The sequence below is a fragment of the Procambarus clarkii genome, chromosome 41 (assembly GCF_040958095.1).
Source record: "Procambarus clarkii isolate CNS0578487 chromosome 41, FALCON_Pclarkii_2.0, whole genome shotgun sequence".
Classification (NCBI taxonomy): Eukaryota; Metazoa; Arthropoda; class Malacostraca; order Decapoda; family Cambaridae; genus Procambarus; species Procambarus clarkii.
In genome coordinates, this window is record NC_091190.1 from 11,428,983 (window position 1) to 11,454,820 (window position 25,838).

Consider the following 25,838-nt stretch of genomic DNA (forward strand, 5'->3'; position numbering starts at 1 on the left):
TTTATAAGCAGCTGCTTGTTTTGGAGCATATAGGCTTTCTGCGGGAGGCCACAGTCTCTCCCTAAAGTATCCCACTAAGATTGTTCTTAGCTACTACATCACATCAGTTGCAGAAGTACTGTTTGGCCTACTGGGGGACCACAGCTAGAACCTGGCACCTCCCCCCCCCCCCTGATAGAGGTGCAGAGATTGAGTGACATTCTGCCACTCCGCACCGGAAAAAGCCTCCAGAAGGTCTGTGAAACATTACAGGCAACAACAAAAATCACAAAAAAAGGAAACCTCGAAACTGCCAAACCACTCCCCAAACAATTCAATATTGTCAAAATATTTGAAACTATTGTAGTTTGAATCTATCACTATCAATAACCCCTCCCCCAGGTGCCCTGGAGCCCCAGTATTCCCTCCATAAACCCTTCCATGTCAACTGTCACCGACTAAGTGTTATACACACCAGGTGTAGTGTTTCTGGGTCTTCATCAGAAGTGACAGGTCCCTGTGCTTCTAACTCCCGGCCATCCTTGAACTTCGTCCTGCGAGGACCATTTGTTTCTCTATTGTTTGAATTTTTTTATTTGTTTCACGGCATATTTTTTAACCGGCCTGTTGTGTGGACTTTGTTCATTTTGTGCTCTGAGCTGCATGGGACTCAGGGTCTACTTTCCTAAGTAATTACCTAAGTGTAGTTACAGGATGAGTGCTATGCTCGTGGTGTCCCATCTTCCCAGCACTCTTTCTCATTAAATGCTTTGAAACTACTGACATTTTTGGCCTCCACCCCCACTTCTTACTTAGCTTGTTCCAACCGTCACCCACTAAGTGCTCGTTATCATTGCCCCTCCACTGACAGAATTACTTTCCTGGAGTGTTGGAGATACCCCTAAGTAGGGGGCTCCTAGGGTAGGGCCTGAGAGCTGAGTGGACAGCGCTCGGGATTTGTAGTTCTGAGGTTCCGGGTTCGATCCCCGGTGGAGGCTGAAACAAATGGGCAGAGTTTTTTCATCCTGATGCACCTGTTCACCTAGCAGTAAATAGGTACCTGGGAGTTAGACAGCTGCTACGGGCTGCTTCCTGGGGGTATGTAACAAAAAGAAGGCCTGTTCGAGGACCGGGCCACAAGGATGCTAAGCCCAGAAATCATCTCAAGGTTACCTCAAGATAGCCCTTTAGAGGCCAAGCCACCAAGGTAGAGGTCTTACCTCGGGTAGTTCAAAAGTTTTTAACTCCTGTTTAGATCCAAGGTTGGGACATTTATTTTGGGGTTCACACACTTGTTGATACAGCATGTCACAGCCACTCTGCCCAGCCTAGTTTTTGTCGCTGCATTCTGACTGTTCTCCCAGTGACCATCCTCAGTGTCTGCGTGTCCTGTTTGGCTTATTGCTTTCAGACCCCTAGTAATTTCCCTGCGAGTTTTGGCCGTGCTTCCTCATTATGGATCTGCCCATCAAGACCACTCTCACTACTTGTGAGTTTGAGGTGTGTTCACTGACTTTGCTACATTGCAATGATCATTCTTTCTGCCTCCACTATGCTGACTGTTGGGTCAGTGACACCTACGATCCCAAGTTCTGTGCTGTTTGTGCCCCCAAAGAGTCTCTATTTTATCTTCTGAAGTAGAGGCTTATCAGGTAGCTACACCATTTTGTGGGATAGGTTTCCCCATGTTCAGCATTCATGGTTCATGGCATGCTTGATGAGATGCCCTGGAGTTGGCTAGTACAGTACTGTTTAGGAACCTGTAATTGGAGATGTTGGTGACTTCCACCTTGGTTTTGTCCACACTTCCTCTTCCTTCCTGTGGGAGTGGTTTGTCATACTTCTGTTCTTCTTCCCCCCCCCCCACCTCCATCCCTCCCCAATTACCACTCTGAATCATCTGAGGGTTTTGGATTTGGAGCAGGGTTTAGCTCGGGGTGTAGCACGGCCTTTTCTGGGGATGGTCCCTTCCTTTTCCAGAGCAGAGGCAGATAAGCAGCCTCGTCCCTTCAGGAATTCAGTTTTCCCAACCACTTCCCTACTCTGTTCTTGCTCCTTGGGAGGATACATATCTATCTCAAGCACTAGGCAAAGACTACTGTTCTGCCCCAGGGCCTTCATGGAATCCACCTAGGATTTGGGAGAGAGAGGGGGGGGGGTTAGCTCAATAAAATTCCTTGAGTTCCTTTCGACCTTACTCTTCGACTTTGGTGGCTGAGGGACTTTTTTCATATCCCTCTTCTATGTATAAGTTAAACTCCTCGGCAACCTCTGAGGTTACCGAGGAGGTTACCTCTGTAGTGGTAATCGACACTAACAATTCTGAGCTAGTTTAGAATGTTTTGATCATGGTTTTGAATTGTTCAGAGTTGTTTTTCTCCTTTGAATTTTCTTTCTGTGAACCTTGCAGTTATCCATAATGCTTTACTGACTTTCTGGATGCTTTCCCAGTGGGGTGACAAAATGTCACTTGCTCCTTGCCCCTCTTTGAGGGGGCCAGGTTCTCGCTCTGGTCCTCAGTAGGCCAAACACAACTCCCGCAACTGATGGGACCAAGTAGGATAGGTGCATTTTCAGTAAGATAGCTTCAGGGAGCCACCAGACAAAGGCATTTCATTATATTAAACCTTATTTTTTTTGGTGGTCTGTTACTTGGTTCTATAGTAATCCCTGATCCCCCAGGCTCCCCTCTGAGTGCGCCAGATTCTTGTGTGATCCCAAGCGTTGGTTGCTTTCAAATTGTTACAGCAGGAAACTACTAAGAAATATAGAAATATAGAATACTATGAAGAACTTACTTTAAGCCCTTTAATGAAATTTTTAACAGAGAGGTCATTGTAGAGGAAAATATCTAGGAGTAGTTTAAAAGGTCTTCCTCCAACATGGAATGGCACTTTTTCTGACATCAAAACCTGAAAGAAATAGTAAGTAAATTTTCAGTTAAATTTCAATTTAATCAAATAATTAGGCATGCAATATGAAGCACCTCAAATAAGCTTTCAAATTATCTACATCTTGAGGGATCAATGTTTATTTTCTGTGAGAAGCCCTGTCGACTCCCTGAAGCCATCACACACTGATCAGTGCCATACTACTTAGTGCCATCACTTGCAGAACTCTATTTGCCTATGGGGGACCATAAGAATGATGGGCAGCCATATGTGAGCCATCCACAACTGGTGGTACTAAGTAGTATGGCACTGAACAGTGTACGATGACTTCAGGGAGCATCCGGGACTCACTCAGATACTGGCATTTCCTTACATTCAATGCTAGGTTGTTTTGGAGGGGAGGGGGAGGATACACAATGATTCATATTTATAGTGACAGCATGCATAAACAAATGGGGTAATCATTCCATATTTGGAAGACAAATTTAGTGTTGAGCATGATGAAATGCATCTTTCTAGTGACATCCTGATGGCTTCCTGGAGCTAGTTCCCTGGAGAATGCTAAACATATTGTAATGTTTGTTTATGTGTACATATTTGATTGATTAGACACACAGAGTTTAGTGTTTGATATAGTCTTGGTTACAGCCATCAGTTTGTTGGCTGTGTAGTGAAGTGTTGTAGTAGATGAGACAAAGTCTGGAGCAGGGCAGAGAGCTGAGTGAGGCCGGGGGTGGAGGGTTGGGATGCGGGATGTGTGTGTAGAGAACGGCGCTCTGAATACAAGCGGAGGCGAAGAGCTCGGGTGCGGGCCGAGAGTGTGGTAGTTCGATGTGGCCGGAGTCTGGCTGTCTGCTCTGTATCGAGGCTGAAGTGTTTTGTGAGGGTAGGAACTGGACACGTCGTGTTACATTGTTGTTGGTGAATGTTGAAGGTGTGTGGTATCTCACATCTTAGAGTTAAGACTGACTGACTGATGTGCTCTCGAAGCTTATATCACAAGCCTCCACTTTACCTGACCATCATCTAGCAGGTTGGGAACTGTAATTAGTGGAGGACTTCTAGGAATGTGATAACTTAAGAGATATGTTTCATATAATTACAGACCCATATCTGCACATAAGTTAATGAGAATATGGAAAAGTATATTACTTACATAATATACTTGCTATAATATAATGTGTAGGATTGAGAGGAACACTCTTGAAGTATGAAAATAAAAATGTGTTAAGAACTTTACATAAGGATGCAGGTTTTCAAACCAGAACCAGATTAGTGTCCAATTAGGGGCGACAACTAAGGGGGGGGGGGGGGAAAGCCGAAGGGGCGACAACTTGGGGGGAAAGCCGAAGGGCTTTTCCCAGAAAACCAGCGTTGAATGTAATGAAACGCCAGTTTCTGGGTGACACTTGGAGGCTCCCCGGAGCTAACCGGGCTGATATGAATGTACTAGACCCTGGTATCAATCAATGAGCATGGAGTTTTAGGCCTACCGGGGACCACGAGCCAGAATCTCGGCCCCCCCCCCCTCAGAGAAGCACAAGGAGGTATGGTCTATAGAAACCCCCCATGTGGTTGGAAGCATTCTATGTCTGCCATCGACCGGGTCAGGCACCCAGGAAGGTAAGCACCACAAAACAAACTCCCAAGTCTGGTTAAAATATTGCTACTGAAAGCTGAACTAGTGGACAGAATTCCCCAAATGAAAACGAGCAAACAAGCATGATGTCACCACGTCACAGACCCCCCACACTGGCTATCCACCCTGCAGTTCTGAGGCTGGATGTCAAAAACCGCAAATAAAACACCACCGGAGGGAGGGAGGGATGCTGGGGAGCCTCCCAATCTCACCCAGAAACCGGCGTTTCATTACATTCAACGTTGATTTTCTGGGGAAAGCCCCTTCGGCTCCCCAGAGCTACTTACCCAAAGACAAAACAAGAGGGATTTACCCGAGAGGTGGTCGATCTTTGCTCCTCAACGCAAAGTCGAGACAACTGGCTGCAACCGCTGACCCAAAGCGACAAACTAAACCTCATGTTCCTGAACGACAAAAGAGCTAGGGGGAGATATGATCACAACCTACAAAATTTTCAAAAGAATTGACAGGGTGGGTGGGTGGACAAAAACAAATTATTTAGTATGAGTGGAACATGAACAAGGGGACATAGGTGGAAACCGAGTTCCCAAATGAGCCACAGAGACATTAGAAAAAAAATTTCAGTGTCAGGGTAGCTAACAGATGGAATGCATTAGGCAGTGATGTGGTGGAGGCAGACTCCATACACAGTTGAAAGGCGGAACCAAAGAAATGAAGCTCAACCCCCCACAAGCACAACTAGATGAGTACTTGAGTAAGTAGACACATATAAAACATCTAAAGTATGGGTAGTCTGTGCATGGACATGCTTTCAAGAGAAGGGTGGACACTTAATTTGGAATTAACGTCCAGAATCAATCAGAATCAAAACTTTCTAAATACGCCCTAGAAATTGAAGTGAAGATTCTGCTTCACCAGCACCAATGTTGGTCGTGTTGGCAAATGTTAGTGGTGGAGGGAGGCAATTAAGTGTTTCCATTTGGTGATTTGCTTCTTGCCACACATTACACTGAGAAAACTAGTGTTCTTGCACTTCTCTTCCTTATTAGCAGAATGGTTCACCTCAGCGAAGAGTGAGTGACCCCCTTGGAGGGAACCAGATGGGCTAGAAAAGGCCCTGTCCCCAGTGAACAACATGTCATTATAGGAACCTATCATACCAGACTGTACACAGTGTATCAGTATTAGGCTCAGAAGAGCAACTGAGGGAGCCACTCCAGAAATATTTTTATTTTGCACTGTTTCACCTTTATTTAACCACAGTGTAAACTCTCTTGCTTGGGGGGAGCCTGACGGCTGAGTGGACAACGCTCAGGATTCATAGTCCTAAGGTTCCAGGATTGATCCCCCGGTGGAGGCAGAAACAAATGGGCAGATTCTTTCACCCTGATGCATCTGTTCACCTAGCAGTAAACAGGTACCTAGGAGTAAGATAGCTGGTACTGGCTGCTACTTGCGGGATGTGTAACCAAAAGGAGGCCTGGTCGAGGAAAAGGCCGCGGGGACGCTAAGCCCCGAAATCATCTCGAGATAACCTCATATCCAGCATACCAGAACAGTGTAATAATTTTTGTTACAAACCAACCTTTTCAATGACATAATTAAGATAATGAGTGGAGGGTTGAGCTTGAAAAGTTTCCATAGCAACACAAGCAGAGGCATCTTGTGATAAACTGCGATGAACAGCAGCAGGAGTTGTTGACACACCGAACACAAACACAATGGGTAAACTACACCGATGTCCACTGAAACACACAGAAAATGGGTAATATTAATTATTAATAACCTTTAAAACATTCAGAAATACAGAGGACCACTTGGTTTGCAAACTTAAGTTATCCGAAAGTTCCAGTTTCATGATCGGGGTTGGGGTTTCACGCTGCCCGAACTAAGTTCGGGAATTGAGGAAGCAGTCCACCAGGCCTCACACCTGCCCGGGGTGGTGGGTTAGTGGGCGGAAGATAGCCTAGTTTGCCCACTGTACATGTCAGGGGCCACCACTCTAGTAGGTGGGTAGGTGGGCTTGGGTGGGCTTGGGTGGGCTTGAGCGGGTAGACGGGCTTGGGTGGGTTCTGGTGGGTAGGCGGCCTTTTTAGGTGGGCCTGGGTGGGTTCGGGTAGGTAGGCGGGCTTGGGTGGGTTTGGGCAGGTAGGCAAGCTTGGGTGTGCTCGGGCAGGCGGGCAGACAGGTGGACTGTCACAGACTGGCTGTGATCATGCCACATCCTCTCAGCTTCCCCCATCTCCGCTACATCCTACACCCCTCCCCATCCTCACACCGGACCATCCCAGAAATATCCCCCACCCCTCCAGGCGCATGAAGATGGGTAATAACACGGTTCAAATTCTCGGCTACCTTCCTACCAGATGGTGGCCTTGGAGACAGACTGCCCTGACTGACTGACTGACTGCTCTGATTGACTGACTGACTGATTGCACAGACTTACTTTTATACAAGAATGTACACTGGAATTGTGAGAGTACATAATGTTGGTGCTCTGTAAACATCAGACTCATGTTGTTTACAAACTGTAACTGGTTGCTACCACAACTGTGTTTGCCTAACAGCCTTGGACCAGTTATGACTTATGACTGTGAATGCCTGACTGATGAGCAACATAACCCCCACGACAAATATAAGTAAACGAGCAACATAACACCATGAGAGACATAATGAGTTTCATCAATGAGACCATCAACATAAAATAACTAGAGACATAATGATACGTGCAACACAACATGAGAAACGAAACGAAAAATGTAATGAGACGAGCAACATTACCATATGTTGAAAAACAACATAAGACGAGCATAATGAAACGAAAAACATAAGATAATGTAAATGACTTTGACTTGTGACTGAAAGACCAGTACAATTTGTATATGAAGTTTTTTAAAACAAGATCAAAGAGAATGAAACAAATGTCAATTAAAGAATCTTTTGCAAAGATTTCCAAGAAAACTGGCATTGCCTCACTGGCACCTGACTCATCACATGTTGACCCAAATGCATCAACATCTGAGGTTACTTTATCACTATTATTCTCCACTTCAGTCAACCCAACACCATCAACATCCACCACCACCTCTTCCATGTAAATAATTACGCTTCATCATCATTGATCATCAACATAACAAGTAGATCACAACTTCTTTTATTGGTGAGTACAAACAAAATATTGTCCCATCTATGCTATGAACCTGTCAATTTTTTCCTCCTGATTTGTTCCCTACATTTCTCACTTATTTTTGTTCTTATATTTCTCGTTTACGAACTTACATGGTAACCGACGGGTCTCGTCCCCAAGTGATTTACAAAGCAAGTGGTCCTCTGTAGATGCCATTATGAAAATATCTTATTTTAACCCTTAACCTCTTAGACCGCACATATTTCAGCAAATATGGGGGCATAATAGCGAAAAATATTCAAATTATGTAAAAATAACTTACAAATTTTTAACAAATCTCCAACTTATTGGCTTCAGTGTCGTGAAACTTTCATCAAAATATTTTCAGAAATTGATTTTAGACAAATTTTTGAAAAATAAGAAAGTTTTATTGATAAGGAGAAGAGCTGCTAATAGCTGGAACTGAAGGATTATGCAGTAATAAAGAGATGCAAGCACCTGTCCGACGCTCAATGAAGAACAACAGTAGTAAGAAGTGTCCACAAAGTGGGTATGCAGCTGGTGCCTTTATAGCTTTGCTGAGTAATACATAATAACACAGATAATAATCAATAACTAAGTTAATATGCTCTATTTTCTTATATATCATATAAACACATTGGCCAATGTTAATATATGTTACGTTCATCAATGTCCCAAAAATATTTTTTTAGGGGAATTATTTTTTTAAGATTTCTAGTTGTTTTTTTTTCTCCTATATTTATTATCTGATATTGTTGTAACCTTTACATCCTGAAGAATGCTTATGACTTCATAACTATGTGAAGATAGAATGAAATTGATCCACAAATAAATCAGTCACAACTTACAAAACTTGGGACTTTTAATTTTTTGGCTGATTTTTTCTCTGATTTCAAACTCTATTTTCTTTGTCTCTTTAGGTTTAGGTTGTTTTGATGATTAGGGACCAGATTAGGATTCTTTCACTTATATAAAGTATATCCTAAATATATCCCCTAACTCATTATAATTATTATAATTATCCCTATATATTGTGTTTTTGGGGGTTATTTTTTCTTGACTTCATTTCAACACATAATGACCTACAACTTTCACATATTCCAGTATGAAAGCCAAACAATGTTTATTAAAACATACAATTAAATTAACGAATTAAAACTACCTTTATTCATTGTTGATAACTTCAACTTCAATTATCTCTGAAACTAGAGTTTCAACTTTGAGTGGCTTCTAAAATTCCAGTTATTAACTGATTCTCACTATTTTAACACTGTGTGCTCAACTGTCTGTTCTACAATCCCATCAGAATGGATTTTTCAAAAATTTTATACATTTGGAGTTATAATTTTTTTCTGTGGGGAGCCCCTACGGCTCCCCGGAGCTTACTAGGCTGATATGCTAATGTCAGACTTTGGCATCAGTCATGTGTATGGAGTTCTTATGGGCCTACCGGGGACCACGAGCCAGAACCTGGCCCCCTCTAGAGAGGCAAGGGGAGCAATGGCCTATAGAAACCCCCCATGTAATTGGAAGCATTCTATGTCTGCCATCGACCGGGTTAGGCACCCAGAAAGGTAGGCGTCCCAAAACAAACCCCTATTCTGGTGAAAATTGCAACCAAAAGCCGAACGAGTGGATAGAACTCCCCAAACAAAAACAAGCAAAGTAGTATGACGTCATTCGTCGTCGCGCCGCTGTCTGCGCAGCCCCCCCCCCCCCTCCCTGGGAGGGAGAATGGGGAGCCTCAGACCTACCGCGCCGGCAATCCACACCTCAGTTCTTGAGGCTGAAGCTATCGGCTCGGTTGTGTGCTCTGGCTCCGGTCTTTATGCGGCGCTGTACCTTGTGTGTGGCTGCTGTTCTCCAGGGGTGCAAGAGCCAGGAGTTATTCCTCAGTACTCGGGCTGCATGCGCCTAGGGTTCCCTTCCCTAGGTGCCTTGTAAGTACTGCCCTAGGAGCTTGGGGTTACCCTCCACAAATTCCTCGGGGTCTGCCTCTGTGTGTCTGTTTTACTGCTCAGTTTCTCGGCCGCTCTTTAGGTACTTAGGAGTTTTGTCTCCCCTAGTTTACCTTAGGGTAAGAGGCAGTTTTCACACTGGTAGGGGCGCAGGGTGCTGTGCAGCTAGTTGTTACCTATCACAGCAGCCGGCTCTGTTCCTTGGGGTATGTTGTCCTCTTGCGGAGTTTTGTTATTCTTTTTGTTTTTGCCTTGGTGGGGGGTTCTGCCCTAATTACCACTGGTGTTTGGCCTCACCCTGATACTTGGTGGTGCCCCCTGCTTGGTCCCCGTGATTGTACACGTCCATGGGGTTCAGCTTTAGACAGTTTGTTTGGTAGTTTTGGGCGCCGGTTAACAATACCCTGCCTGGGTTTACCTGAGCGCAAGTCCTCTTCAAGTAAACGCTCAGGACCCTGGGAATCCCCTAGGGGACGCATGTGTCTGATGAATATGGCCCCGGGGTCTTCCCCCCCTCGCTTCGTGCGAGTTTGAGGGTTGTTCGGTCCCCTTGTCTCAGGGCGAACCTCACTGTTTTTGCCTCCGTCATGCAGCCTGTTGGGTCGGTGACACTTTCGACCCTGAGTCCTGTAATTACCCAAGTGTAATTACCTAAGTGTAGTTACAGGATGAGAGCTACGCTCGTGGTGTCCCGTCTTCCCAGCACTCTTTGTCATATAACGCTTTGAAACTACTGACGGGCTTGGCCTCCACCACCTTCTCACTTAACTTGTTCCAACCGTCTACCACTCTATTTGCGAAGGTGAATTTTCTTATATTTCTTTGGCATCTGTGTTTAGCTAGTTTAAATCTATGACCTCTTGTTCTTGAAGTGCCAGGTCTCAGGAAATCTTCCCTGTCGATTTTATCAATTCCTGTTACTATTTTGTATGTAGTGATCATATCACCTGTTTTTCTTCTGTCTTCTAGTTTTGGCATGTTTAATGCTTCTAACCTCTCCTCGTAGCTCTTACCCTTCAGTTCTGGGAGCCACTTAGTAGCATGTCTTTGCACCTTTTCCAGTTTGTTGATGTGCTTCTTAAGATATGGGCACCACACAACAGCTGCATATTCTAGCTTTGGCCTAACAAAAGTCATGAACAATTTCTTTAGTATATCACCATCCATGTATTTAAATGCAATTCTGAAGTTAGAAAGCATAGCATAGGCTCCTTGCACAATATTCTTTATGTGGTCCTCAAGTGATAGTTTTCTATCTAGAACCACCCCTAGATCTCTTTCTTTATCAGAATTCTTTAAAGATTTCTCACATAATATATAGGTAGCGTGGGGTCTATGTTCTCCTATTCCACATTCCATAACATGACATTTATTAACATTAAATTCCATTTGCCAAGTGCTGCTCTATCTACTTATTTTGTCCAGGTCTTCTTGAAGGGCATGACAATCATCTAAATTTCTTATCCTTCCTATTATCTTAGCATCATCAGCAAACATGTTCATATAATTCTGTATACCAACTGGTAGATCATTTATGTAGACAATAAACATCACTGGTGCAAGAACTGAAACCTGTGGTACTCCACTTGTGATATTTCTCCAGTCCGATACATTGCCTCTGATTACTGCCCTCATTTTTCTATCAGTCAGAAAATTTTTCATCCATGATAGAAGCTTACCTGTCACCCCTCCAATATTTTCCAGTTTCCAGAACAACCTCTTATGTGGAACTCTGTCGAAAGCCTTTTTTAGGTCCAGATAGATGCAGTCAACCCAACCATCTCTTTCCTGTAATATCTCTGTGGCTCGATCATAGAAACTGAGTAAATTCGATACACAGGATCTTACAGATCGAAAACCATACTGTCTGTCTGATATTATATCATTTCTCTCTAGGTGTTCTACCCATTTAGTTTTGATTAGTTTTTCCAATACTTTCACTATTACACTTGTCAATGATACAGGACTATAATTGAGGGGGTCTTCCCTGCTGCCACTTTTGTAGATTGGAACTATGTTAGCCTGTTTCCACACGTCTGCTACGATTCCTGTACACAGAGATGCCTGAAAGATCAGGTGAAGTGGAATGCTGAGCTCAGATGCACATTCTCTCAGAACCCATGGTGAAACGCCATCTGGGCCAGCTGCTTTGTTCTTACCGAGCTCCTTGAGCATTTTTTCCACTTCGTCTCTAGTCACCTCTGTGCTCTATGTTGTTCTCTGGAATTCTTATTGTATCTGGTTCCCTAAAGATTTCATTTTGTACAAACACACTTTGGAACTTTTCGTTTAGTGTTTCACACATTTCCTTTTCATCTTCCGTGAATCTGTTTCCCATTTTCAACCTCTGAATATTATCCTTTACCTGCAATTTGTTGTTTATGAATTTATAAAATAGACCTGGTTCTGTTTTACATTTGTCTGCAATCCCTTTTTCAAAATTTCTTTCAAAAGTACAAAAAGTACACAAAATTTCTGTGAGTACTGTTGTTTGCTGGTGACTCAATTTACCCAGTTTATGGATGATGATCTTCGGGGTACAGGCTGCACAGGCGTTGCATTCTAGGTTTCGGTTGTTGCAACTCGCTAGGTTAGTTGTTCACCAGGATGCCCCGCGGCTGCCCCGTTTTGCTTATAGGGACCCGGACTTGGGGGTGGGGGTCGCTTCAACCCTGGTTCAGTCCGCACCTCCTGTTGTGCGTTCTAGTCGCCGTCCCCTGCTTCCAGCCCCAAAACGTCTGAGGGTTTCAGAGTCGGGGCAGGGGTTAGTTGGTCTTGAGACTCGGGCAGCCTCGGGGGATGCCCCTTCCAGTGTGGCGACGGAGGCATTCGAGTCTCCTCCCCCGGCCGAAGCCTCTGGGTCTGACCAGTGGGCCTCATTCTATCCGGCTTCTACGGCTGTGCCGGCCTTGTCTAGTGGGGTTGGTGCTTGGGGGGAGGACTCGGCCCCGGGTCCTGTTGGAGAGGACCCTGGGGCTGGGGAGGGGCTGACTTGGCGGCCTTGGGCCCCGCTGGACCTCGCCTGGGTTTTTGTACCCTCTGAGCGGGGCTTACTGTTGCAAGGAGTGGGGTTTTCTTTCCTCCCCCCCCCCCTCTGCATACGAGTTGGATTTGGTGTCTGCCCCTCCCCTGGTTCGGTTCCGTGTTCCCCAGGGGCTTCGGATCCGTCTTTCCGGAGGTTTTCGGCTTATCGCATCCAACCTGCTGCTGTGCGGGCGGCTATTGCGGCAAACCTCTTGCGTAACCCGGAATATGCCTTGGCAATGGATCCCTCGACTTTCAGGTTTGGGACTTCATTCCCTTTCTGGCTCCGTTACGAGGTTCCGGAGTCGTCCTGGCTGGCGGACTGTCCTGTCTTTGCCTCGGAGGATTAGCACTCCTTCTGCCGTTCCCGCACACTTGAGTGGCGGGAGGCTTCGATGGTGCTTCAGGTTTTTCTGGGGGGCGACCTTGAGCACCTCAATGAGTACTTGTTTGCTCCTGCCCTTCCCCGGGATGTTGGTGTCGTTCAGCTTCATGTACAGGTTCCCCTCCTTTCGGCAGCGCAGGTGGTGGAGGACTTTGCGCTCTCGGGCCTTTTAGTTGTGGCCTTGTGCTTTTTTTCCTTTCTGGAGCTGTCTTCTGACTGGCTCACGGAGGATTTGGGGGCGCTTGGGGCTGTTCTGGGGCTTGGCGCCATGGCCTCGGCAGCTCACTCGTCGGCTGCCATGCTGAAGCTTTTCGTGCCGATCTTTCGGGATGTGGTGGCTCTGTTTTATGCCTCTCGGCTCGCGTGTCGGCAGGCGGCACTTGCCTCCTCTGTGGAATCTGCTTGGGCCTTGGCTCTTAGGCATTCGTCCCATTTTTGCCCCCTCTTGTTTGAGACTTCAGCCGTTGCGTAGTTTATTAAGGCTGCTTCAACTTCTTGCCGTCTGATGTCGAACTTGCTGGTTCTCCGGGGTCCCGTGGTGGGCCTTCCCAGAAGGGTCATGCCAAGGCTCGGGGTTGCTCTTGTCGTGGTAGGCCAATGGTGTCAGGTTCGGGTTCGGCACCTCCTTTGGACCTGCTGTCGTCTGGTTGGCTTGGTGTTCGCTCTGTGCGAGGTTCTGGGTCTCGTAAGGGGCGCCAGCCCTTTCGCGGTTCACCCCATTGACGGGGCGATGGGGGGGAGGCTTGCGCTGTTCGCTCACACCTGGTCCCACGATTTGTTGGCGTTACGGGTCGTTTCGCACTGCCTCCGGTGGCATTGGGTGGCCCCTCCCCCTGCGGGGTGTTTGGGGCTGGCAGGGCAGGCTTCTTCTCCTGCGCTCTGTCAGGTCATCTTGGAGTGGGTTCGCTTGGGCATGGTCGAAACGACGACATCCCTCAGATGGGTTTCCCGTCTGTTTCCAGTCCCGTAATGGGACTGCGCGGACCTGTGGTTCATTCTGGACTTGTCCCGTCTGAACCCCTGGGTTCATTGCTCCTCCTTTCGGATGACCACTCTGTCCCAGGTTCGACTCCTGTTGGAGCCAGGTGCTTGGATGGTGTCCCTGGACCTCCAGGATGCTTATTGGCACGTCCCGATTTATCCGGGGTTCAGGGACTGGCTTGGTTTTGTTGTGGGGGCTTCGTGCTTACCACTTTCGTTGTCTTCTGTTCGGCTTGAACCTGGCACCTCGCATTTTCACACGCCTCACACGGGTCGTGGTGACCCGTCTGCGTCTGTTAGGTGTTCGGGTGTTGCCCTATGTTATGATCTCAGCCTGCAGGAGAAACGAGTCTCCCCCTTGAGAGTTATTCAGCAAGCCTGACCTAACCAGATGGTCTAGGATATATAGAGGCGATAACACAGATGCAAAATAGCTGGTTGGATATGATGAACAATTTAAGATTATGGGCAGTGAAGAAGAAAACAGATAAATGACTGGCTAGGAGATGTGGACATTTTGCTGGAGGCGTGAGTATCGCTTCTGGAGGGCTTTGACCTCACTTGAGGCCAGACATCGCAGGGGGAAAGCCGCGCTCCGTTTGAGCTCCCGTCAGAAAGGAATCCCTAGTGATATATCTCCAAGAGAAGAAAAGTGTGTAGACGTGCCAGCTGTAGAATCGAGCTGGGAACGTTGTGGTCTCAAGTCCTGGTCGACGAGGAGAGTATTAAGCCGCCCAGAGACATTTTCGTGGGCTGTGGAATCGCCCTGACCAGGCTTCGTCAGAGGGAGGAGCGCCCTCGACCAGATAATCTGTGGTAAGCACGATATACGCCAGTTCATAGTGATTGCTTGTAGTTGGTCGTGTGCCCAGCGACAGTAGCAATGTTTATTTATAAGTTAGACATGTTTTAATAAGGCAGAAGGCCTGAAATAAGAGAGTGAAGAGGGAGGAACACGGAGCGACATCCGTCTCCTCTGAGCGCTGGCAGGCAACTGAGGGAGCCCGGCTCCTGACGGCGGAGGACCCTCCCTTAGTGAGGAGGCCCACCGGGCAAGGTGAAGCATGGAACCGCCCAACGGGGGAGTCCACTCTTACAGTACGTAGAGGACAGATAGAGGTTTAAGGCAAACATATTGTGTGATTATTTTTGTTTATGTGTTAAAGGGGAAACATTTTTATTGGAGTGTCGATGGGTTGCAGGTTTGTCTTTGGGGAAGAAGTTGCTGAGAACTTCGAAGCCAGCACAGATGAAGTAGTTGATGAGACTCCAAGGTAGTGGAGGCGAGGACCTCGAGCTGTGAGGAGAAGCAGTGAAGAGGAGTGTAACGTGCTTCTGTAGAGGTGGTGAAGCACCATAGTTGCTCGAGGAAACTTCATGGTGTAGCAGCCAAGAGAGCTGTGGAGGACCCTAGCAGAAGGGTGAAGCACCGCAGTTGCTCAAGGAAACTGCATGATAGCAGCCTGGAGGAGCTGCAGAGGATCCTGGTAGTGAAGCCCGGAAGAACCTAAAGATATCAGGGTAGTGAACTTCCAGAGGTGGAAGGGAAGTTCTGGTGGATTACTTGTAGGGAGTTGATAGTGTTTGGTTGTCATTAGTGTGCAAGACGCAGTGAGAGGTGAGTGATTGTTTGCATTCTTATGTCAAGGAGTGTTTTATACTGAAGTTTAGAGTTACAGTCGTAGGCTGGATTACCTACAGATGTATGTGTTCTAGGACTGATAGAGTGATCGATTGATCATTGTTGTGTATCAAGGAACATTTATACTGATATATGTTATTGCATTCACATGCTGATTTTCCTTGTACACGTTTATAGATACATATATATTTCTCTTGTTGATAGTACAACAGTGTATGTAGACTTGATCTACTTGAGGAGGTTGATAGTATCAGGTGGTGAACCAGGAGATAGGATACCACTTGATAAGCTAATGATAGAGTTCTGATGGTGTTGGAGTGCAACCTGATTGTAATAGTATAGAGTATAGGATTCATTGTTATTATATGTGTGTATGTATTGTGTATGTGCCTTGTCCGGTAAATGTATTCCAATTTGCTGGTGTTTGCCCTTGTCCTAGTGAGGCTTCCCATGATATAGTACAGAAGAAGAGAGAGAGAGAGAGAGAGAGAGAGAGAGAAAGAACCAAGTACCACTGCTGTGGACAGGGTAGAAGGTAATACTAATAAGTCAAAAGGTGATTGAGGAGATCATATCACCTAAGGAGAGAGTGGGGAGTCACAGCGGCTCGAGTGGGTGTGTGCACATGACAACGAGGCTAAGTGTTGGAGCCGCATCCCCTAAACGTGTGACGTTGAGCCCCTCTCCAAGAGCCAGAAGCGCCTAGTGTGATCTCTTAGTGAGGTATAAGCACTCTACCGAGTTGTGGGTTGGGTTGTCTGTAGAGAAGGATCAACGACGAAAACGACACCAACAAACACTATAATACCTACCTGGTTTGGGCTCCCAGCCAATCCGCTTGTCTGCTAGTCAGGGATCTGGTTCTTTCTCAGCTCGCCGGGTTCGGGTTCTTGGTGAACTGGAGGAAGTCCCATCTGGTTCCCTCCCAGGTTCGGACCTGGCTGGGCCTTGTGTGGGACTCTTGGACCGCTTCCTTGTCTCTTCCTCCGGAGTCTCTTCTACAGCTGTGGTCCCGCTTGTGCCTGTTTCTGGGGGGGCTCGAGGGTCTGTGCGGGAGCCTGAACTTCACGATGCTGGTCTACCCACTGGGTCAGGTTTGGCTTCGTCGGCTGTTCTGGTTCCTTCAGGGACGTCCCTTCCGCCTCTCTCGCGATCGCTGGGTTCGGACCCTGGGGGCTTTGCGTCGGTTGCTGCGTCACCGGCTTCCTCTTCGGGTTTTTCGGGGTTCAGTGCCATGGCGCCTACCCGAGCCCTCGCTCTATGTGTTCACGGACACATCGTCTCTCGGCTGGGGCTTTGTGACCAGTGCTCACTGTGCCGGCCAGGGTCGGTGGGGTCCGTTCTTCCATCGGGCCCACAGCACTGTGCAGGAGTTCGCGGCGGTGTGGTTTGCTCTTTGGAGGATTCGAGTTGCCCGAGGGTCGGCGATCCAGCTCCATTTGGACTGCTTCCCGGTGGTTCATTGTCTGAACCGGGAGGGGGGGGTTTCGATGTGGTCCTTGGCTCTTTGGAGGTGGTCGCTTCGGGTGACTCGTCTGCTGAGTTCTCGGGGTTTGGCTCTCCTGGCAATTCACTTGCGGGATGTGTCCAACGTCTTGGCCGACGGCCTGTCTCGTTTCGTTCCCCTCTCCACGGAATGGATGGTCGATGCCGACTCTTTCCGTTGGCTTTGCCAGACGTTCGGCCGCCCCGAGGTGGACCTCTTCGCGTCGGCGTGGTCGCGGTGCCTTCCCCTGTATGTGGCGCCCTTTCCCGACTTCGAGGCCGTCGGGGTCGACGCCTTTCAGCAGGACTGGTCGAGGTGGGGGTTCCTGTACCTCTTTCTCCCGGTTCAGCTGTTGCTCCAGGTCCTGACTCTCAGAGACTTACCAGGGGAGAGTTGTCCTCTTGGCCCCTTGGTGGCCGGCCCAGCCGTGGTTTCAGGCGCTGCTTGCTCGGTGTCCAGATCCGGAGGTTTTTCTACGGCTCCGCCTCTTCCAACAGATTGGCCCGATACTTCATGTGGCTGGTTCGATCTTCTCCTCGAGTCTTCACTTATGGTATTTTTTACTCAAGTTTATCATCATCTCTATGGTGATCAGGTGGCTTCCTTATTAGTGTCCCACCTGCGGGCTTTGTCTCGGCGGCAGTATGAAGTTACCTGGCGGTCCTTCCGGTTCTTCTTACGTCTTCGATGTTGTACTTCCCTTTCTGTTAGGTGGTGTTGTCCTTTCTCTCTTGGTTGTTCCAGGACCGTCTTTTTATGCATAACGCTGTCGCCACATATCGGGCGCCGCTGGCGGAGCCGCTTCAGCTTGCTTTCGGTATTGATGTCACATCTGTGCCATTTCGCAAGCTGTCTCGGGCGTTGATTCACCTCTGGCCTGCTCATGCGCCGCCTGAGCCGTCCTGGTCTTTGGACAGGATGCTCTCTTTTCTTTCTTCTTCTCGTTTTGTTGTGGCCCCCTCAGTTCCGGATTGTTTTTCGAAGGCTCTTTTCCTATTGGCATTGGCCTCTGGGGGTTGGGTGGGTGAGCTTCATGCTCTCCTCCGGCACAGAGGTTTCTGCTCCTTCGGTCGGGGTGATCGTTTTGTAAGTCTGCAGCCTTCTCCTTCTTTTCTGGTGAAGAATGAGACTGCTGCGTTCAGGAGGGGCCCTTGGGTTGTGGATGCTTGGTTGGTACGGCCGCAGGTGCATCATGTTCTGTGTCCGGTTGCGGCTCTCCACCGTTATTTGCGCGCCACAGCTTCTGTGTCCGTGGATGCGCTTTGGGTTGATCCAGTTTCCCTTCTTCCCTGTTCGAGGGTGCAGGTCTCCCAGGTCGTCTGCAGGGTTATTAAGGCTAGCCAGTCTGCGGTCTATCCCTGTGCCCATGATGTCCGCAAGTTTGCGGCTCTTGCCACCGCCTTTGGCAATATGTCCTGGGCTGACATTTGGGCACAGGGATTTTGGCGGTCGAACAGGGTCCTGGCTGCTCGTTACCTTGTAAACGTTCCTGGGCCTGGTCGGGCCTGTGTCGCTTTGGGTCGGCGGATGCAGCCAGTTGTCTCGACTTCGGGTTGAGGAGTGAGCAGCAACCGCCTCCCGGGTAAGTCCCTATTCTTTCCTCTGTGGGTAGTTAGCTCTGGGGAGCCGTAGGGACTCCCCCCAGAAAACCAGCGTTGAATGTAATGAAACGGCATTTTCTGGCCGAGTCCCAGAGGCTCCCCGGCATCCCTCCCTCCCTCCGGTCGGCGGTTTCTCGCTTGTTTTTGACATCCAGCCTCAGACCTGGGGTGTGGATCGCCGGCGCGGTAGGTCTGGGGCTCCCCCTTCCCCCTCTCGGGGAGGGGGGCTGCGCAGACAGCTACGCGATGACGAATGACGTCGTACTAGTTTGCTCGTTTTTGTTTGGGGAGTTCTATCCACACATTCGGCTTTTGGTTGCAATTTTCACCAGAATAGGAGTTTGTTTTGGGACACCTACCTTTCTGGGTGCCTAACCCGGTCGATGGCAGACATAGAATGCTTCCAATTACACGGGGGGTTTCTATAGGCCATTGCTCCCATTGTCTCTCTAGAGGGGGCCAGGTTCTGGCTCGTGGTCCTCGGTAGGCCCATAAGAACTCCATACACATGACTTATGCCAAAGTCTGACATTAGCAAATCAGCCTAGTAAGCTTCGGGGAGCCTCCGGGACTCGGCCAGAAAATGACGTTTCATTGCATTCACGCTGGTTTTTTGGTCAAAATGTGCCGCATATTTCAAATGCCCTATTGACGATTTTTTTTACAGTAAACTACTGTATACTGAAAAACTATATTCTAATTTGATGAAAATGAAGATCATATGCTATTTTGAGATAATAATAACATTAAATGAACAATTGGTGATAGTTCATATTTTTTATTCTGAATTGAAAATCTGAAGTTTCCAATATTCAATTTTAAAATTAATTTTGATTCTCTTGTTTTTCAAGTTATGCTGTGATCATTTAGACAAAGTTGGAACATTTGCCTATTTGATTATGCAAAAAAAATTGGAAAGTGTTTGTGCAAGTTTTAAAAACTTATGTTAAATTATTTTTTGTCAAATCATATATGTATGTATTGCGCGGTCTAATAAGGTAATACGCTCATCACATGAAAATTGTCTACAGAACTGATGTTATCATCATGATAATTTGCATTTTGTGTCTGTTTGAATACTGATGTTGCCATTAAGCTTCAATAGCTTAATGGCACCTCCAAACAGTCATCACCCAATAATAACTGGATACATAAGAATACCATTTATAGATCTGCTAACTAATGAGAAAAGTAGCTGTTACCCGACTGCCACCTGCTGGCAGTAAAGTCACCACTACTAGGTTTGAGAGCCAGTGCGTCTTCACATAAATCTCGAGACACCGAAGAATGCTTTGGAAATCCGAGACCAACAGGGTGGGAATGGAAGTAATCAAGGAGCCACTCAGAATGGAAAATTTCCCTCCTGATAATGACAAAATTCTTGCTCAAGATAATCAGAGAACTGCTGCAGGACATAGCACTCATTAGAAAAGCCAAAGTAAAGTATTACCCATGGGTAAAGTCAAGAAACACACACAAGGGAAAATGTTAAATTCAAATAGGCACCAAGGGTACACCCGACAACCAGGCACCCATCCCCCAGAGGTCCAGACTAGAAACCTGAAAAAACAGGAAACACACCTGAGTAGCCTAGAAAGACCTCCGGGAGGACTCAACTGGAGTACCCAGCTAGGGAATCAAGGTAAAAACATCTGGAGGAATCCCCAACAGGAGGCCAGAAATGCATCATGAAGAGGAACTGGGAACCTCACATGGACATCCGGGGTATCTAACTGTGGAAAACATAATACTCACTCCAGAACCTAGAACACACCCTCAAGACACTGCAATAAAATACCCAACCAGGATCAAGACCGGCCCCCACCCCCACTATCAAAATAGAGGAAGGTCTGGGGTTGTGGCACAGACCTGAAGCACTAAATAGGTTGATATCAGAAGAGGAAACACTGTTCTATAAAATAACAGCAGAATGGGCACTATACATACAATACCATGGACATCTTGACTACAAAATTGCAGTGTTTGGTGCGCACTAAAATTCCTGATACTCTGGTACAGTTTTCCCGACACTAGGGCACGGTTTTTTCCCAGCCCTCGGGTGCTGTTTCCTCTGACACTTGGGTGCGGGTTTTCCCGACACTCGGGTGTGGTTTCCCCAACACTCGGGTGCAGTTTCCCCAACACTCGGGTGTGGTTTCCCCCCGACACTCGGGTGCAGTTTCCCCCCGGCACTCGGGTGCGGTGTCCCCTGACATCCGAAAAAATGTGAAACTTGACTGAAAACCCAGTCCTGGCCTGCCAACTGCAAAAGGGACAACAGTTAGAAAGTGAGTGAGATGACTTACATCAGGGCAGCCAAAGGTGATTATGGTGGTGGGGCCTCATGGTGCTCAGGGTATGGTGCCAGGCTGACCAGCTGGTAACCAGCAAGAGCACCAATAATACTAAGTTAAAGTTCCCAAGGGCCTCAAGTTTTTTATGAAGTGACCTCTGTCAGTCATTCTGGACTGGAATGAGTATTATCCCATAACTCCCTACAAGCTATAATAACCTTGATGAGACCATTTATAAACTTTCCTGTGGCATCAGTGTCAATATCTTATCCTGCCTGACTGTAGCAGACTCCTGTTAAAGGACACAGGACCTTACTTTAGGGAGGGTTACAAATCTGAAAGCTCAGGAAAGGTCTCTCATGCAGTCAATACTTACTGACATACAGTATACATACCTACAGATAAGGATGAGGTCATCTATTTGCAGGAAGAATATTTGCAGGAAAACTTTCCACATCCTCTAAAATAACTACAAGAGGTGGACGAAGGCCTCTCTTTGGCGGAGGCGGTTCATTGCTTAATTTCATCTTCTTTGCAGGAGATTTCTTAGGTTTAGACGGAGATTCCATAGTTCTGCAAGTAGATTCCATAATTTTGCATGGAACTGCCACGGTCTTGCGAGGCGATGCGATAGCCTTGTTTGGGGATACCATTATCTTGCGTGGGGATGCCATAGCCTTGTGTGGCGATGCCATAGTCTTGCGTGGCGATGCCATAGACTTGCATGGCGATGCCATAGTCTTGCGTGGCGATGCCATAGACTTGCGTGGCGATGCCATAGACTTGCGTGGGGATTCCATAGCTTTGCATGACGTTACATCCTTGCAAGTATATCCTGCTACTTTTTGTGGGGATCCTCTTAACTTAGAAGGAAGATCATCTTGCAATGCTGTACTTGTAAGCTCCTGGAAATTGTTGTAAAGTAAGAAGCTATTAAATAAGTGTCCTAATTTTTAAGTGTACCGAAATGCATATTAATCTAATTGCTCTTCAAATACTATGGTTCTATTGTTAAACAGTGGCATCACTTTTATCTAAAATGCTTGGGACCAACAGCCCTCTTCTGCGGCAACCCGTTCTCGCAAATTTAATAAGTCAATATTGACTTATTAAATATGTGCATAGGTGACATACTTAACATAATAGATACCCTTAAAAAGATTCATAGAAAACACCGACCTTACCTAACCTTGTTAGTATCTTAAGATAAGCATCTTATTGCTTCGTAATTACAATTATTACCTAACCTATAATAGGTATAGGTTATGTTTAGTATTATGTTTAGTATATCACCTATGCACGTAGTTAATAAGTCAATATTGACTTTACGAATTTGCGAGAACGGGTTGTCTGCGGATATTTCTGTGGTTCTTGGAACACAACCCCTCCCCCCACCCCTTGTATGACTGGAAGATTATATTGATGGAAAGAATGCACTCCAATAAACACAGTACAGTAAATCAAATAAATAAAAGTAAAATAAAATATATGTAGACTACAACTAATATAATAAAAAAGAAGTCTGACTGTTTTACATAGACCTACCTGACAATAATTATTGGCTTCTGAAAAAACAATATCGAAGCAACAGACAAGTTCAATAAACATAAGCAAATTTGGGAGCAGAAGATGTAATAGACAAAAGAGTGTAAGGTTAGTTACTATCCATTTGACTCGACACAAAGCTATATTTCTGGCCCCTAATATCAACAATAAATAAAAAGGGGCTGGGAGAGGGGATTGGGGGTAACAGAAGACTAGCTGTCTGATACTTTCTTAAAAAGAAAATAAAGCAAACTGACTATTACGAGCTATCCCTGCTTCCACAGATGCTTTCCCCAGTGAATTCTGAACCTCTTCCTCATATTTTCCATGATGTGTTCTCAAAACTGAATCCATAATTTTGGGAAATGTCAAAGTCTGATGATCTAACACATCTCAATTACACACTATCCACTCTGCTACAAGTTCACTATGAACAACCTTACCCATTCCATCTGTGTAACAGTTTTCAACCTAAAATATTGCTTTATTTTTCTCTTATACATTTTACAATATCAATCACCACTCAGCTGACTTGATGGTGATCATTTAAGTGTACTTAAACACTTTAGCATTTTGATGACCAAAACACAGCGTTGAAAGTAATGAAGTCTCAATCCCGCAAGCTGAAGCGGCTCTGCCACCAGTGCACGATACGAGGCGAGAATATTCAACGTAAGATGCCAATCAAGAAAAAACAAGAAAGGAAAACAGAACAACTGAAACAAACATTGAAGAGGAACGACAAAGGGAGAGGAAATGGAGAAAAGAACACAAGGAGACTTCATACTGTCGCCAAGAGGAAGACCGAAGGTGGGCACCAACAAACCAGCCACCTGATCACCACTATCCACCACACCATGTTGGATAACAAGAACTTTTCACACTAGAGATGCTATACTGATGATGATACTTTTCAAAATGCTTGTGCTCTCTAGAGTGGAGTACTGCTGCACAGTATATAGAGTGGAGTACTATTTCTCCAGCCCCTTTCAAAGCTGGAGAAATTGCTGACCTGGAGAGCGTGCAGAGATCCTTTACTGCTAGAATCCACTCAGTAAAACATCTAAACTATTGGGACCGACTAAAGAGCCTAAATCTGTACTCCCTTGAGCGCAGGCGGGAGAGATACATAATAATTTACACGTGGAAAATATTAGAGGGGCTGGTCCCAAACCTGCACACAGAAATAACATCACATGAGACCAGAAGACGTGGCAGGATGTGCAGGATATCCCCGTTGAAAAAAAGAGGTGCAACAGGTACTCTGAGAGAGAACTTTATCAACATCAGAGGCCCGAGACTGTTAAACACACTTCCGCTACACATAAGGGGCATAACTGGCAAACCCCTCACAGTGTTCAAGAGAGAACTGGATAAGCACCTCCAAAAGATACCTGATCAACCAGGCTGTGACTCATACATCAGGCTGCGATCAGCCGCGTCCAACAGCCTGGTTGATCAGTCCAGCAACCAGGAGGCCTGGTCGACGACCAGGCCGCGGGGACGCTAAGCCCCAGAAGCACCTCAAGGTAAGGTAACCATAAAAATGGCGATAAACATGTATCACACACTCCAAACATGAAGACTGGAGAAGGCAGAATCAACAAGGTACTCCACAGGAGCCCTCTAAAAAAGGCAGAGCCTCAGGTAAACAGCCGGGTTTGGACACCGAACAAGCAGTGCCTGAAAACAAGGCTGAGCTGGTCACCAAGAAGCCAGAAATCCATTCCCCTGTTAGATTCCAATTTTGCCAGGACTCGGAGCAAGAGCTGGACCGGGAGAAAGAAGTATAGAAAGCCCCACCTTAACCAATCGCGCACCACACCGTGCCACCGCGTGGTGGCATGGTGACCGCACCTCAGTTTACCAGTGCCTCCCGCCTAGTGACAATTGCGCCTGAATTATTCAAAAAGAATTTCAAAGCTTTTCGGATTTTGGGGTATTTAAACATAAAAGTTATTATTATATATCTTGCCATGGGTCCCAAGAAAGCCTGTGGTAAGGTTCAAGCCAAGAAAACACATGTGCGAATGACCATAGAGGAAAAACAAGAGAGACCATTCGTAAACCCTTAAATGGTACATGGGTTGTTGAACTAGCTAGGAAGTACAATAAATCTATGTCAACGATATGCACTGTAATTGCTAAGAAAAAGGACATTATGAATGCTAAAGTGGCAAAAGGCATATCAACAATCATGAAACAAAGAGCACAAACACTTGAGAATGTTGAAAAGTTATTAATTCACCCAGAGCAAGCTGTAGTAGGCCGTTGTGTTAACCTTTTTAATGACAATGTGATGTCTCACTTCAGACAAGTGTTACAAAGTAGGGAAAAACAAGTGTCACTAGACAGGTTTTTAGTGAGAAAAACAAGCAGTGAGCCACAAGCAGGTCCTAGTGGTATGCAGAAAAAACGTGCCAGAGAGTGTTCCCCAGAGAAGTCATCACTGCTTGATGTTATAATGGAAGGGTAGAAGGGTACCCATGGCCCCTCCTCAGGCTCCCTCCAACCCTGGGAACCAACCATAATACCCATGGGGCGGAGCCCGATAGGTTCGGGCTCTGGGTTCCTGGTAGGCCAACAGAACTCCTAAGACTGAAGTAACTGTGTAGGGGACGTTCGCTATCTCAGTGACTATAGCATTAGAGAGCCACAAAGGCGCTCTCAAAGAAATAATATACATTTTATTCTAAAAAAAACTACGAAGATGCCCAATACAGTATATACGAATATTGGGAATTGTACAAAAAGAAAATTACTTAACAAGATGAGTAGTAATAACTATTATCTTACCTGATACCATGAAGTTAATACAGCCATATTAACCTGAGTCCTCTTAATGGATGGTACTTTCATCATTTCATCTTCAAAATCAAGATCTACCAAGTCATTCTGACCCATCAGCTGTGTGATCATCTTATGAATGGCACCTCTGTAATAGCCAAAACATGTCTTCACTTTCCAGAGTAAAATAAATTAAGCTTAAGCGATAGCGATTTATAACAACTCATAACTTAATTACTCTTTTAGTGTCTCACAAACTGAAAGACCTACACGAACAGAAATGGACCATCCTCACCTAAGAGTGGTGCATTCTCTACTTCGAAGCTGTGCAATGTGTGGTGTAACCCCTTCAACCAGAAGGCCAACTAAACTGCTAAACACTGCATCGTGGTCTGGCATGTTTACACCCGTTACTAAGCATGCTGTAGGTATATCTCTCTGGCCTTCCACTGATTTACCACCTCTAGTTGAAGCATTTATGGTGCAACTCTCCTCGCCAGAATTTCTAACAAATTTC

General features: G+C 46.3%; 1 protein-coding gene across 2 annotated transcripts in view; it reads right to left on the reverse strand.

Moving 5' to 3' along the window:
• LOC123753078 (origin recognition complex subunit 3-like) overlaps positions 1-21,528 on the reverse strand; it is a 99,368-nt gene extending 77,840 nt beyond the window's left edge. Inside the window, exons 1-3 of one of the 2 annotated variants that reach the window (XM_069339336.1) lie at positions 21,385-21,528; positions 6,056-6,215; positions 2,778-2,891 (exon numbers count right to left, since the gene is read on the reverse strand). In XM_069339336.1, the coding sequence (XP_069195437.1) occupies positions 2,778-2,891; positions 6,056-6,215; positions 21,385-21,446 (336 nt within the window). In that variant the 5' untranslated portion in view covers positions 21,447-21,528. The remainder of the gene's footprint in view (positions 1-2,777; positions 2,892-6,055; positions 6,216-21,384) is intronic. The other variant, XM_069339337.1, reaches the window with a different exon arrangement.
• Between the last annotated feature and the right edge of the window lie 4,310 nt (positions 21,529-25,838).